Genomic DNA, 14894 nt, shown 5'->3' with positions numbered 1-14894 from the left:
GAATGGAAAGGAAGGCAGAATTTCTTTAATTATCCTAACTCAGCCAAAAGTTGAAAAGATGTCAGATCAGATAGATAAAAAAAAAAAATGAAGGATAGATCTAGAATAAACAAAACTCCCTTTTGAAAAAAGAATTCTTATTTTAAATACTTTTCTGACCATGTAAAAGAATCAAGGGAAAGTAGGGACCGGTCAGTGGAAGGAGGAAACACAACAACAATCTTTTCAACAGAAAGACCTCATTTTATTTGCCCTTTTGACAGTGTCAGTGTCCAGACATGTTCATCAGTGTCTTCAGTGTGGCCCAAAGTCTGGCTTGTTCAAATTACATACACCTCCCTCCTCCCCACCCTCATGCCCCATACACCTACTACTTTTAGAATTATTGTTTTTCATGTGAGAGGATCTGGGCTTTGGCTTTTAATGTCTGATTTGTTCACAAGTCGTGGCTTTTCTAGCTTAGCTACCATATATTGTCCTGAGGGCAAGGGGAAGAGAGAGGTGGCTGTCCTTCAGGGAACTGTGCACTCTCACCTAGCTGCTTCCCTTTCCTTATGCTTGGCAGACTGGAATCCTGGCCTTCAAAGAGGGAGTATCACTTTCCCTGATGAAAATCATTTAAAACATTATTTTTATTAAAAAAATCAATATGTTGTGGAATAAAACACAACTTTTGCATGCTTTATTTAAAAAGCTCAAACAAAAGAAAAAGCTTCAAAACAATTTCAATCTAGTGGTAGGCCTCTAGGGGTAAACCTCAGGTTGGTGCTAGTACTTGTCTCTCTTCTGCACTTAGGGGGACAAATGACCAACTCATAGGGATAGTGAGGTTTAGAGTACAGGTCATTTTCTAAACTACATGGCACACTTCCTAGGGCAGTTTTCAAATATGTCAGACAGGAATCTGGTCCTAAGGATTCTCTGCACCAAATTTTAAGAGGGCGGTTTACATGGACACTCCGGATCCCAGTGCACATCATTTGGAAAGCATTTACTTTATATAGAAGGCAGTGAGTTCAAGTTTAGATAGAAGGCTCTTGGGCAAATCTCTTAATAAATTTCAGCTTCCATATGTGTAAAACAGGGAGAATACTGTTTCTTAATTTCATGATGGGCAGTGGGAGAATGAATACAGTAATATATGCATATTAAAGACCCCACACAAAGCTGGTCCAGGGTAAAGGCAGAATTTGGAAATGGCAGTTGCTGGTAAGTTTTTCTGTAGCTTTGTAGTTTTTATTCTAATAGAGGATTGTTTTATGGCTCTTAGGGCTTTCAAGAGAACTAGGTAATTATACCAGGGCCACTGCCATTCCAAGTTTGAATTTCGCAGCCCTTCAGAGAGGTACGATGTTGAACTTCTGGGAAAATGAATGGATTTCTTCATGCTACATAGGGTGTTATTTACATGAACACAATGTGGATGGCATGGTGTCCAGGAGCACCGGAGCATGAGAGGAATATTATTCTGTCATATGTCAGAACCTGCAATGAGTCCCCCACAGATAATATTTTCCATTTGCCAGTCTTTGGGCTATAAACAGCAGCAGCATGACCCAGGCCATTATCTTGATACCGGTAGTGATGGTGATGATGATAACAATGAAAAAAGTGACTGCATTTTAAAGACAACTACTTTATTTGAAGTGGTAATATGCCCAAAGCAGTGTATAACCTATTCTGTGCTTCCTGTAGCCCAGCACATGGAATAAAATGCCTTGCTCCCGTTGTTGTCCTGGCCATTCGGGGTTCCTTTGTTCCTCACTGTCTTTGGTTTAAATGTGGACACCATTCTTTGTGTTTGTCCTTCAGTAGCACCAATTCTCAAGAGAACCTAAGAGGATGCACTTTAATAGGCCTGTGTTTGAAGGGTTATGGATGATCTCATTAAATAACTTTTCAGACACTGAGTATGAAGTTGGAAAATATAGAGTGGTTTGTAAGGGAATGAGAAGCATCACAAGTTTTCTTCAACATGTTGTTTTCATTTAGAAGAGTAAGAATCTATCGCTGAGAAACAGTCTTTGAAAATAAGCCTGGCACCTGCCTTGGGCCTAATAAATGGCATCTGCTCAGCACATCTATCAGTATCTCTGATGAGCTTTCCCATTTACTCTAGTAAATATCCAAGCAATACATCACTTCAGCAATGTAATTGATGTTCAGTTTAATATGTATAATTTACTTATTGGTATTGCTAATGATGCAATTATTAATTATGGTTTGTTATTAATTGTAACAAACTATTCTTCAAGTTGAAGCTCTCTTAGTCAAAGCGCATTTTGGCAGATCAGTTTTTGTCTGGGAATTTGCCTAGGTGCTGTCTTATTTACTCAAGATTATTAACCAGTTTGGCAGGTTCTTCTCCTATATCTTTGAAAACTTCCTTTACCTTATGCTGTATATATGTGTACAGTTATGCATGCACATGGGTAAAGATACATCAGAGTGAGTTGCATGTGTCTTTTATTCAGCTTAGAGGCTTAATAAAGAGAATTTTCAGATTTCTGCCTTATTTCTCCTATGAGTAACAAGGAAGTTGGAAGATGATTTCAAATAAGGGTCCTGGGAATGATATAATCACTTTATTAAATGAAATTATTCTAAATAGTTGAAATCATGTTTGCATTATCTTATTAGAAGTTTCTCCTTTTTGCTTTCTAAAAAGCCTCAGACCATTGTAATTACTCTGCAGCAAAAACTTTAGCTAGTTTAAAGACTTCTAAAACAAATTCCATATGTGATCATGAAAAATGGTCTGTAGCCACTTAATCATTACAAGTATTGAGTTCATAACACTTTATTCTTGACGGATACTCATTTCCTGTTTCTCTGATATGTACCCAGTTAACTTTCTCGTCATTGATGGATATATATTTCACTGCTTTAGTGCTGGAAATATAACATTTTGCCACTGGTATTTATTTCCGTGCTCTTTTTTTCTACTAATCTCATTTTTTTTATTGATGAAAGTTTGGTCAGTAAATATACTGGTAAAGACTTTTATCTGTCACCAGCATACTGAGAAACACCCTTCCTCTGTGCACGGTCTCTCAGCATGTTCAGACATTTTCCTTCTTTCTCAGCATATTGTCTTGATGCCCATGTAGGTCATTCAAAAATAGCTGCAGATTTCTGTCTCCGTAATAACACCCTCACCAAATACTGCGGATCAGTGGAGGAAAGACCACCAGATAAAGCCTGTTGCCTTTCCTTTCCACTTTACCTTTTCTTCCTCTTTCCACTTATACCCATTGTCCTGTGTCTGAGAACTTTAATATAAGTGGAAAATGAATAGGTGGGCTATGCAAACCATGCAAACGAGAGAGACAGAAACATTTGAATGAGATTTATTGTGAGAAATCTTTGATTCAGCAAACATGTTTCTGCACGTACTGTGGACACATAAAGAGACACTAGGCCAGGTCTGTGAAGGCCAAAAAGCAAAACCAACTTTGTCCCCAGGGGCCTATATTATAGTATATGATAAGAGATTTACCAAAATAACCTCACTCAAGGTTGAAAATAGTAAGTTCTATGCAAGAGGGGTGAAACAAGGTGCTCTTGCTGTCCAGTGGAGAGAGAATACCTTCTCCAAAGCAGTCAGGAAAGGTATGGGGGCTGGGTGCCCTTTGCAGGCTGAGTGGGATTTAAACCTACGGAAAGGGAGGCGGGAATGCGTCCGCGCAGAAGGAGCAGCAGGAGCAAAGGCCCTGAGAAGGGGAAATGTTGGATGGAGGAGGAAAACTGAGCATTTCCATTTGTTTGGAACCCAGGCCGATGAAAGAAAGTAGAAAAGAAGACAGGCATCAGGTTAGGAGAGGGGATGGAGCCAGCTCATGGAAGACCTTGATTGCCTTTTGAAATAAGCAGTGGCGAACTCATCGTATTTTTGTTCTGTTTTTAAAATGAAAGAGTGACCTGATTAGCGCTATTCTCTAAGAAGATAAGTATGCTTGCAGTCTGTAAAAGGGACTGGATGCGATGTCTGCTCGGGAGTCAAGTGCAAAAGTCCAAAGGGAAGTAGACATGTTGGTGAGAGTGGGAATGAGAAGGGACGAAAAACGAATAGCGTCTTTTGACTTTTTAGAGATTGAGGGGGGAGGTGAGAAAACCTGTCTAATATCATGGGACTGCTCTTCAACTGAATGATAAAATGACTAAAACCTCCTTTGTCATATGTTTCATTTCTGTGTGCTGAGGGTCAAAATTTCCTTTGTGTACAACCAAAATTTATTCACTTGCTCTGACTTTTACTGTGTAGCTAATGTGTTCTAAGCACTAAGGACACAGAGAGGGAAAAGATGCAGCTTTTCTCTATAGGAACTTGAACTCCGGCTCATTCAAGCCTATGTGTGTATATTAAAAAATATGCCACATTCATACACAGATCACACATGAAAATTGTCTTCTTTAAAAATGCCTCCTACGTGTCTTAAGACATTCATTCAGTAGAGACTTGCCAAGTGACAACTATGTCAAAGACATTGTGTTCATCGCAAGAAGCCAGCGGTGGACAAGAAATAGTCCGCACCCTTGAAACGCTCCAGGGAAAGAGCATCAGGGCCCTTGTCGGTCTTTCCCTTGGTTACAGAAATGACCTCAATTTCTTTTTTCTTTATTCATAGTCCTTTTTTCTGCCCTGTAGATCATTCGTATTTTTTTTCTTTGATTCCTTTTCAGCATTTCTACTTGGCCCAGCATCGCGTACCCTGGAAGGATTATTATGTGCATGTCATTCCCCTAGTGCATCTCAAAATCACACTGACTGTATCACCAGGCCTTTCTCTTCTGCACTTAGACCCAGAAAGTCCTTTGTCCTCATATATTTATCGTATTTTTCTTTCAGGATTTTCCTCTTCTTATTGCATTGCTCTGTACATCTGTTTGTTTGTTCGGTTGGTTTTGCTCTTGTGTTAGGCTCTCCTCCTTATAACTGATCAGGATGATTTTAAACTTGAATCTGGTCTTCTAAAGTGTTAGGAGTAATCACCAGAGTTCGCTGTATTATTGGGGAACGTTGTGATGTAGTGAAACAAGAGTGGACGTCACAGACTGACCTAGATCCAGAGTGTAGCCCCTTCACTTTCCTTCTCACTCGCTAAGGAAAAACTCCTTATCTTGACTGCTTCTGCTGCCTCCGTTTTCTCATTTGGAAAATGGCATTATTTTTACCTCCTGGTGCAATATTAAACAAAAGTTGTCTAAGATACCTGGAATATAAAGTAATTCTTCCAAAATGTCAGCCTTCTTCCTGTCTTATTTAGTAGCATCTGGTCAGCATGCTTTAAATTCCTTTACAATTAAAAATATCTTCCAATCTCTACTTATTGTGGTTAATTATAAAACCAAGGTTTTATTCCACCAGGTTTGCCTCTTAATTGTGTAAAAGGATATTTTAAAATAGTGCAGTGAAAGAAGTTGGCTAACTGATAAAGTACATTAATATATTAGGTGTTTTAAAAACAACAACCCAATTAAGTATTTTTTCCCTTTGCCATAGTCTGGGAAAACCTTCCTCACAGATTTTTAGGAGCAATGGTTCTTGAGTTGGATTTTTCTTCATGTTGCCTAAGGAATCACCTATAGTGTTATATATAGATTCCTGGTCCTACCTCAGACCCTGGATGTGGAGTCAGTGGGAAACCCAGCCATCTGCATGTTTCAAAAAGTCTCCAAATGATTCTTCAAGTCTCTTTCATTAGAGAACCTCTGTTCTAGAATAAATTGAACAGAATGACACAATTAATACCAGCCTTATTTATTAAAGAATTTCATTGTTTGAGAAAAAGTTGTATGTTTACTGAATGAGAATTGGGGGATTATGTGACCCCACCCTCTCCTAAGACCCCAGGAATACTCTGTGCATTTCTAAGGGCCACCTTGTGTGCATGCAGCTTACCAGCCTGTGAGGCACATCACACTTCTGCGTGCATTTTGCTGGACTGTATCTTTTTGCACTTCAGAAATACTGATTCTTCTATCAAGCACAGAATTTGTTAGGTGTTATGTACTTACTTTTTGATAAGATAGGGAATGACAAATTCCAGTCAGCAAATTACAAGGGGTTTTTGCAAATAGCTATGACTTTGTTCAGGAAGCTGAGGTGATTCTTTCTCCCACAGGCATGTTGTTTAAAAGCTAAACATAGGCTAGACCATGACCGAAAGGCACAAAGTCTGGAAGAAAATTTGAGGGGCAGTAGTTTTTATTTTAATGCCTTCAAACTTAGTTTCAGACAAACTGTTAGAAATGTCCACTGGTAACTGGCGCATCCTCAGAAACATCTACTCCCATTGCCTTTATGGATTATTCACTCTGTATGAAAGGTGAACACAGCTGATACCTTATTATTGACAAATCGTTTCTTCATTTTATTACCTGATCATGATTTGAGAAATGCAAATGGAAAACATAAAGCTGTTTCATCACAATAGCAGCAGCACTGATAATTCTCTTGAAACTTTTAGTGCCCTGATAGTAAGTGATAAGGCTTTGATAGATCATCTTACCAGCAGGGTATTGGCCACATCAATAAAGGAGACAGTGACTATCATGAAATTAGAAAAAAAATTTAAAAGTAGATTAATTTTTTAAAGATGGCATATATCAAACAATCCAGTATCTCAGTTTTATATGAAAAATTATGATTCTGATTATTATTTGTAAGTCATACATGCTCTGCATGCCCAACGGTGGAAATTAGGGACAAAGGAAGATTTATAAATTCAAAAGCATAATCAGGTTACAAATAACACATAAAGTGTGAATGTAGATTATTCCAAGAGTAGTGATTGACTTTGCATTCCCAGGGAGAAAAACAATGATATGTAATTTAAATGAAAAATCATGGAGATGTTTCGTGATTATGTGTAATGTTAAGGTCCAGCTGAAAAACCTAAACACAGACTGCAAAGAATTCAAATTCTCTGAGCACAAGACATGAATGAACTGTCTCACAGTAATCTTTAAAACTGGGCGGTTGCTATTATTAAGGAAAAAGAAAATAAATCTACCTCTGCAAAAGGTAAAAAAAAACAACAAAAAAGGAAAACCTAGAGGGAAGGGGGGGTGGGAAGAGATTAACTAATGAATTTATAGGCATAACCCATGGACAGACAATAGTGCTGGGGAAGGCCCGGGGAGGGCGCAGAAGTGTAGTGGAGGGGGTCAGTGGGGAGGGGGCACATCTGTAATACTTAAAACAATAAAGATAAAAAAATTTTAAAACCTATGAAAATTAAAATTCTCTATGCTATAAATTCATAAAAATGCTAGTACAAAACATCTAAGGCTTCCTTAATTGAAATTTTACAGTGTCTTTTGGAAACAGTGCTCTTTGAGGCGCACTTGGAAGAACAATATTTTTATATATTTCCACAGCTTCCACTTTATTTTCTACTTTTTTTCTCATGTCTCATTTCATAAGTTTTCTTGAACTCGTCGGTTTCTCTTTTCAGCAGTACCCATCCATGGTTGCTGTCCCCAACTTTTCCCCTCTTCCCCCCCATATATCAGGAGTGATATTTTGGTTTTGTTTTACCAGTGAAACATATTGTACTAGTGAGACAAAGTATTTTGTGCTTGGATTCAGTTCAAGCACTGAACCCAAACGTGTTTCCCCCCAGGAAGCCAGCCGTGTTTTTCCACCGATGGCACCAACATCCACCCAGCCCTTCCCCCTCCGAGACCTGGGCGCACCTGTGTGCGTCCCTGTGTCCATTCAGTCCCAGTCGCCCCCTTAGGTCACACACTGAAGACTCCTGGCCTAGGTGAGGCAGTAGCCTTCCCGTGGCTCTCTGAATGTCCTTTTTCTTTCTTCAGTGAGCCTGGGTAGTACTGCCCAGCTGTTTTCAGGGCACAGCTCCATTGCCCTCCGTGGCATCTCTTTCTTAAATCTAGCACAGGCTGTTCCAGCCGGTAAGCAATGCCCACGACCCCGTAACGCTTCCGTTTCCCAAGCTGTCTCCATGACTTCCCCACCCACCCTGGGCTTCAGCCAAGCTCAACAACGATATTATCACAGACCCCTTTGTGCTCCCGACCACCCTGCCTCGGCTTGTGAAGCGTCCTCCCCACCCAGCCACTTTCGTCCTCGCTGTCCTTCAAGCCCCCATGTATTGTCACCTCTGAGAAAGCCTCCCCTGCCCTCCCTCTGCACTGCCCCCACTTGGGCTCTGTCGCTCACCCGTGGCACTTCGCGTGGCTCTCTGTATTGGGCACAGGAGGATGAGATTTCATCTCCTCTCTCACCTTGAGTTCCCCTGGGGAGCCTGGTTGCAGTGCCTTGAGCATAGAAAGCCCTCCATAAGTTGCTGCTAATTTGAAGACTACAGAGAGCAAGTGGGCTGCGTCATGTGAGTGGGCTGCTCAGCAGGCGTCCTTTCCAGTGCTTCCACCGCTCATCTGCCCGCTGCCCACTGCCCACTCGCCTTGGTGAAGCTGCATGGATCACCTCTGCCTCTCCCCCGCTCGTCCCCTCCTTCACCTAGTTACGAGGAGCAGGGAGAGGGCCCTAGAGCCCTGTGCTCCTGGGCGGACCCACGGCTCCCACCCCAGCCTTCACATCTCGCCGTCACTGTGCGCTTTGCAGTCATTAGCTGCGTCTCATTGTGCCCTTCCGCTCAAGAAGCCCCGGTGCCTCCCCTTCCTCCTCTCCCTAGACCTTCACCCCCTTGCCACTCCGCACGACCCTGCCTCCTTCCTCTGTCCACTTCTCAAAACCCTTCTTCTGTGTCCTCTGGGCCTCGAGGCCAGTCGCCCGCAAATCCCATACATCAGCAGCCTTGTCCGTTCACCTTCCAGCTGTCCCAGGCAGCTATTTCAAAGCGTCTCTTTTTTATTACAGCATGCCATTTATGTAGTTTAAAAACAGAGGCATACAAAACTCCTTTACAAGGCTGTGCGCGTACACATATGAGGACCGGTACCCCGCGTACTGGAGCGCTGGCCGGGACAAGGGCGGGAGAGGAAAGGGTGCGGGCTGCAGGGCTGACGGCAAAGGGGAAGCAAAACCCAGAGCTGCCAGTAGGAGCCAGTAGAGTGGGCGCCTGTGAAGGTTATGCTCCATCTCTGGAGATATTTAGCATATTCATTATTTTAGTGAATACGTTTAAGCCTAGATAGTGCTCGTTGTTAAATGTATATATTTGAATATTTGAATTTATTCTCTTTAAAATGACCTAAATGTGCAGTAAACTCTAAATAGAATGTACAGTAGAAGAGAAAACAATGCCTTTCCATGAATAATTAGAATTTATACCCTCCCCCCCCCCAAAAAAAGAATAAAAATTTATGCCATTAGGAACCTGGCAAGAAAATAACAAGACAGAGGGGGAAATTTGAAAACAACTCTTTTGCCAGGCCGTTTGTAAATTGTACTGTTAAATTCAGAGATTTGGGTGGGGGGCAGGGAACAAGCTGTCATTTGCAACCACATTCTGTCATTAAATTGTCCTCTGTCCGAGGCCGACCGACAGCTCACAACCACAAGTTCCCCAAGAAACAAAGTGGAAAGAAGAGCATCCTTTGGAAGGAGAACATGAAGATACCCATTTCAGGGGGCTGGAGGGCAGGGCAGGGGAGAAAGGCAGGAATGACCTGTATCTAGAGTGAACCTGGAATTAGTGACGCACACCCCCATGAGCTGATCTCGGGTCCTGATTTATCTCATCCCAACTCGTGACTGTGCTCATGCTTCCCCACAGCCGTGCTAAACCCAGACACCCGAATCAGTGCCTTCGTTCAGGCACATCACAGGATCTAGTGGCTGAGCCGTTGCAGGCAAAGGGTGGGTGGCTCACAGGCAGCACCAGGCAGCCCTCCTCGCCCTGAGTTGCCCTCCCACTTTGTATGATTGCTACCCTAATCACATTGCAACTGTGTCCTGCAGAGATAGAACATTTCATTTTCTTGACCTGCAATATGAAATGAGTTAAAAGTAAGTGCTAAGGAATGATAATACTGAGGCTATGCTGGCTGCATAGCAATGGGCCTGCCTGCTTCCTAAAGGGGATGGAGGGCTGCAGGGGTGAGCTCTTTCCTGACCCAAAGCTGCGTAGAGTCATTCACCAGTTCCCACAGAGCACAGGTAAAAGGCTCAAGGAACACACGCTCCTTGCCTGGTTGGCGGAAGCAAGTGCATGGCCTTATCAGGATAAACTCCTCTCTTACTGAGTGTTCACAATGTATGGGTTCTAGCCGTGTTATTATTTTACATTCAAATTTTTAAGCTAGATTAAGGTTTTCCAAAAATTTTCTTTCCCAAGTGTTGTATTTACTGGCATAATTTAGTTACCAAAAAACTTAGTGAATCATTTATGTAGAAAAAGTAATTGGAGAACTCACAGTCTGTAACTAGTGAGATACATAGAATGACTCTAAATATGCCAACATTTGGAAGAATAAAAATAATTTAATTTTACTATTTTTAAGTTAAGATTTTGTACTTGGGTAGAAAACATCAGAATTAGAAACATTGAACCTTTTTTCAGTTTTGTGAATTTGAAATATGTTATTTTTACATGGATTGCTTTTTTTTACTTTTCATTTATCTTTTTATAACATACACTTTTTTTTAATCCTCACCTGAGAATATGTTTTTTTATTGATTTTAGAGAGAGAGGATCAGGGAGAGAGAGGAGAAACATTGATGTGAGAATGAAACACTCATGGGTTGCTTGAATTCACAACCTTTTGGTGTACAGGATGGTACTCTGACCAACTGAGCCACCCAGCCAAGGTTATAAAATACACATTTTATCTTTAAATTTTTCCTAGCAATTTATTTAATGTAATGATCTCCTCCAAGTCTACCTCTTGGTTGTATGTTCCAGTGGCATATTGCAGAAGAATACTTAAGACATAATTACAATGAAAGGAGTAAGCATTGATATTTTCAAGGTTTATCTGGACAACTAGTTTGAAGGATATTCATTCAAACAAAATAACAGGACATCCTCCTGAAGTTGTCAGAAATAAAAATGACCTAAAAAGGGTTATCCAGAAGATTCTGTATTTAATAAGGTGTGAATTTTACATCACTGTTTTCTCTACGCTTGTCACTTTGACTGGAACATACACACAGGGTGCAGACTCAGATGATCATGGCCCTCTGTGTTCAGGCTGCAGAGTCATCTGTACAATCTTAATGTGAATGTCTTTTGAAAGAAACATTGTTAGTATGTTCCCAGTGGAAATGGATGCAAAGTTATAGTTTGACACTCCCTACTTCTCTGAGTTGACTCATCTTAGAAAAACCCAATCTAGAATGCACAAGACACAAGGATGGTTAAGTTTTTCAAGAACCAGATGAAGCACGATGGAAAACCCAATGAAAGGGTAGGGAGAGGTGGTACCAACATGCAATTTTAATTACATTTTTACCAACAAAAAACAAAATTCTAAGGTGAGAAATTTGAACATACAATTTTCCTCCTTTTGGCATGATTTGTCAACCTAGTGAGGGTGACGCAATGGCTCAGATGCTGAGCGCTATCTCTCTCTGATTAAAAAGGTAGAAGCCCTTAAAAAAATAGATTCTGTTTAGTGAATTGAACATTACCTTCCTAATATTTTTCATCCTGAGCTCATTTAGCAGAGGAAATGGATATTTCATCGGACGGTGATGTGACATTCCATCACATTATACCATAAACAGGACAAACGGTGTTTGGAAATGGGAAAGCAGGCGAGCTAAGACAGCCGCCACTGGAAGGCTCTGGTTATCTCATTTCAACAGATATTAAATGTGGGTGCCAGTAGTGCGATCATCAGCTGCTTCCTACTTTGTATAAATTGCTTAGAAGGAATCTTTTGCCTACCAGATTTGACCTAGATTTAGAGTTCCAATGGCAAGGGGAGGGAAGTCTCTATTGTGTTAAAAAACAACAACAACAATTGCTGGTAAAATGCATGGTAAATGAGCTTATCTTGCTTTTCCAGGTGTTTGGGTTAATATGTTATGGAATTACTGCTTCATTTATGAAAAATAATGGAGGAAAATATTCCAGCAAATCAAATTTGGATAAAGGCTTAGGATAGCTTTTGTGCTGTTAGCAAGTTTTAAAATAGCAGAAAGAGCAGGGAGCCAATAGAGATAATCAAAATATAAAAAGCTGTGTTTGAGAAGAGTCTCTGATACAAGGGTCAGTTATGGGTGTGCTATCCAGCCCATATTATAATTTGGTGAAATTCTGAAGAACAGTGTGAACAGTTACACTCCTCTCAGTGTACATGAAAGCTGTTGGAAAAGTCAAAGCTCATCTGCCTGCAGCCTCGGGTAACAGGTCTTAATACTGTTACACACAGCAGAAATTTTTTTAATGTGACATCTTTATTCTGTCTTACCCTCTTTCCTTTTTCATTTCCTTTCATCTTTAGGAGCTGCTACTCCAAAACCTGTCCCAGAACCTGAGAAACAAACAGACCACACAGTTAAAATTGCTGGAGTCATTGCTGGCATCCTGCTGTTTGTTATTATATTCCTAGGAGTTGTGCTGGTGATGAAGAAAAGGTGAGTCCTCGCTCCTGCCTAAGATGTGGTTCTGTCCCATTGTTGTCAAGCTGCTTCATACGGGTGGAAATATTCAGTTACTGAGATGGCTTTGATAACCAGGACACACCTGTGACTCCAGTTGTTGGCATTTTTCATCATATAGCATTCAAGGTTATGGGACAGAATTTAGAGTACATTTTTATTTTGGATGAACAGGCAAAACAAATCATGCCAAGTTAACATAAAAATCACGTGTTTTCCCACAAGTTGGTACATAAAGCTCTGCAGCATCTTTAAAGGCACTTATTCACCAGGAAATTTTTAACATATTACTGACATATTAACCTATTTGATGTTCTTGGAGATACGAGCAAGCAGACTTCCTTCTCATTATAATGAAAATAGCGACGATGACAGTATCGAGCCCATGTTATGTGCAGGCACCTTGCTAGGGGGTTAATCGGCACAACACCCCATGAGAAAGGGACCCGAAGGACAGCCTGGTGGAAACACAGGGCTTGGGCACAGTTAAGGGCAAGAGGTAGAGCACATTGCATGTTATAAGGTTGCACTGTCTAGCCAAGGGGTGGTCTCGAGGAGGAGGAAACAGATATGGCTATTTTGAGCAATCCTCACCTCTGATACTTGAAAAATACAGTGTCTTGTTTTGTGAAAATAAGCAAAAACTTGCTTAATAATACAATATTCAATTTATATAAAAATTTACCAACATAAAAATATAGATGGTAAAGGAACGATAGGATAAATTTTCCCAAACAGGTAATACTCAGATCTTGTTTTGTTTCTCCATAGTTTTAAAACAATTATAGAGTGGGAGTAAAGTCATGGATGGCGGGGTGAAGGAGAGGCTGGGAAAGTGAGGCCTTGAAAGCCTTGTCCGGTCATCTAAGGAGAATGGACTTGACCCTAAAACCTGCTGATGGCCTGTAAGCAGGTAGTGGTGTGATAGAATTTTTATCTGAGAAAGATCGCTCTGATGTTAGGGTTGAGCACAGTCTGAAGGAGAAAGAACTGGCCGGAAAGACCAGTTGAACGAAGAGGGGGCAACTTTAGAAAAATTAGGAGAGGAGGTAAGTTTTAGTAGCCATTTGGAGGCAGAAGCTGAGGGCGATGGAACAATATAGAAAGAATCTAGTTACTGGCTTAGACAACGTAGAGGAGATATGCCTATTGACCAAAATGTGAAATATAGGGAGTAGAACGTTTTTGGGGAGCGAAAGTACAGAGTTCAGCTTTGCACTTCTGAAGTTCACTGTTCCTGTAAAGTTAAGTGGAGATACCCACGAGGCCGCTGGATGTGCTGGTGTTACTGGGATACCCAGGTGCCATAGTCAAAGTTGTCCACACGTCCTGGAGTGGAAGCCATGGGCTTGGGTGAGGACACTCAGAGTTCCCTGTAGAGTGAGAAGGAAGTCAAGGATGGGATAAACCCTTTGGTAGCAGCAACATTTAAGGGGTAAGTTAGCACCCAAATATATATGCATTCTTATTCTTCCTTTCTTATCTCTTGCTTATTTGATGTGTATGGTTGTAGTCAGGCCTCGGGACGAACGGATGCCCTGTCCCAGCTGTGTGTCACCAGTGGTCCCCATCGCTTCAACTCTTCCTTTCCACTTGCCATATTCCTCTGTTCCTTTCTCTCTTTTTTCACCCATCATTTGATTTCTCTTGTTGCTTTTAATTTTGTTTTTCCTTTTCATGTCACTTCTCTGGACCTCTTTTCTTTACCCTTCTTGTCTTCTTTTTTACCAGTTTATCTCTTTATTTCTTTCTTCCTCCATATCTTCCTTTTTTACTTCTTTACGTCTGTCTCACCTCTCATATTCTTACTCCTGGATGTACTTCGTCTCTCTCCACCTTGATGTTTATGTAGATAGCTTATCTTTGGTACTAGTGGCCTGTACTGTTAGCTTGTGGTTTTTTTAGTATGATGATGTATAAATTCCAAGCAACACTAGGCCCTTCCATACCTGCATATTAAAACTAAACATTCTGGAGAGATTTATTTTTAGTTGTGAGAACATGTGGAGTTTTGTGTTATCTGGCAAGCAGTTGCCCTTGTTACCTTAGCTAAATGTGAACTCATCCTCCCAGGGTCTGTTTCCGCTGGGTTAATTCATTGTTTACCTAGGTCTCTCAGGTAGTCATGGAGGTAATGTTATAAATTATGCATTTGAAGATATTACCTATGGTAACATATGCCCTTGATATAATTTTAGACGAAGTCCCAATAACTCATACTAAACTTACATGATTATTTACTAAATATTAATCTTAAAAGGGTTGTTTTCACAGTGTGTGCCACTTTCATATTTGCTTTTTTTCAAATTATAAAATATGTTCTCTGTAAGGCAAATTTGCCAATATACTATGCCTG

General features: G+C 40.8%; 1 protein-coding gene across 1 annotated transcript in view; it reads left to right on the top strand.

Annotated features, from left to right (window-relative positions):
• Positions 1–14894, top strand: part of PTPRM (protein tyrosine phosphatase receptor type M) — a 617147-nt gene that overhangs the window by 411421 nt on the left and 190832 nt on the right. Inside the window, exon 15 of the mRNA XM_087818949.1 lies at positions 12382–12514. Coding sequence (XP_087675075.1) covers positions 12382–12514 — 133 coding nt within the window. The remainder of the gene's footprint in view (positions 1–12381; positions 12515–14894) is intronic.

The sequence above is a fragment of the Miniopterus natalensis genome, chromosome 7, assembly GCF_054644295.1.
Source record: "Miniopterus natalensis isolate mMinNat1 chromosome 7, mMinNat1.hap1, whole genome shotgun sequence".
NCBI lineage: Eukaryota > Metazoa > Chordata > Mammalia > Chiroptera > Miniopteridae > Miniopterus > Miniopterus natalensis.
This window is presented reverse-complemented; position numbering and strand designations above follow the sequence as displayed.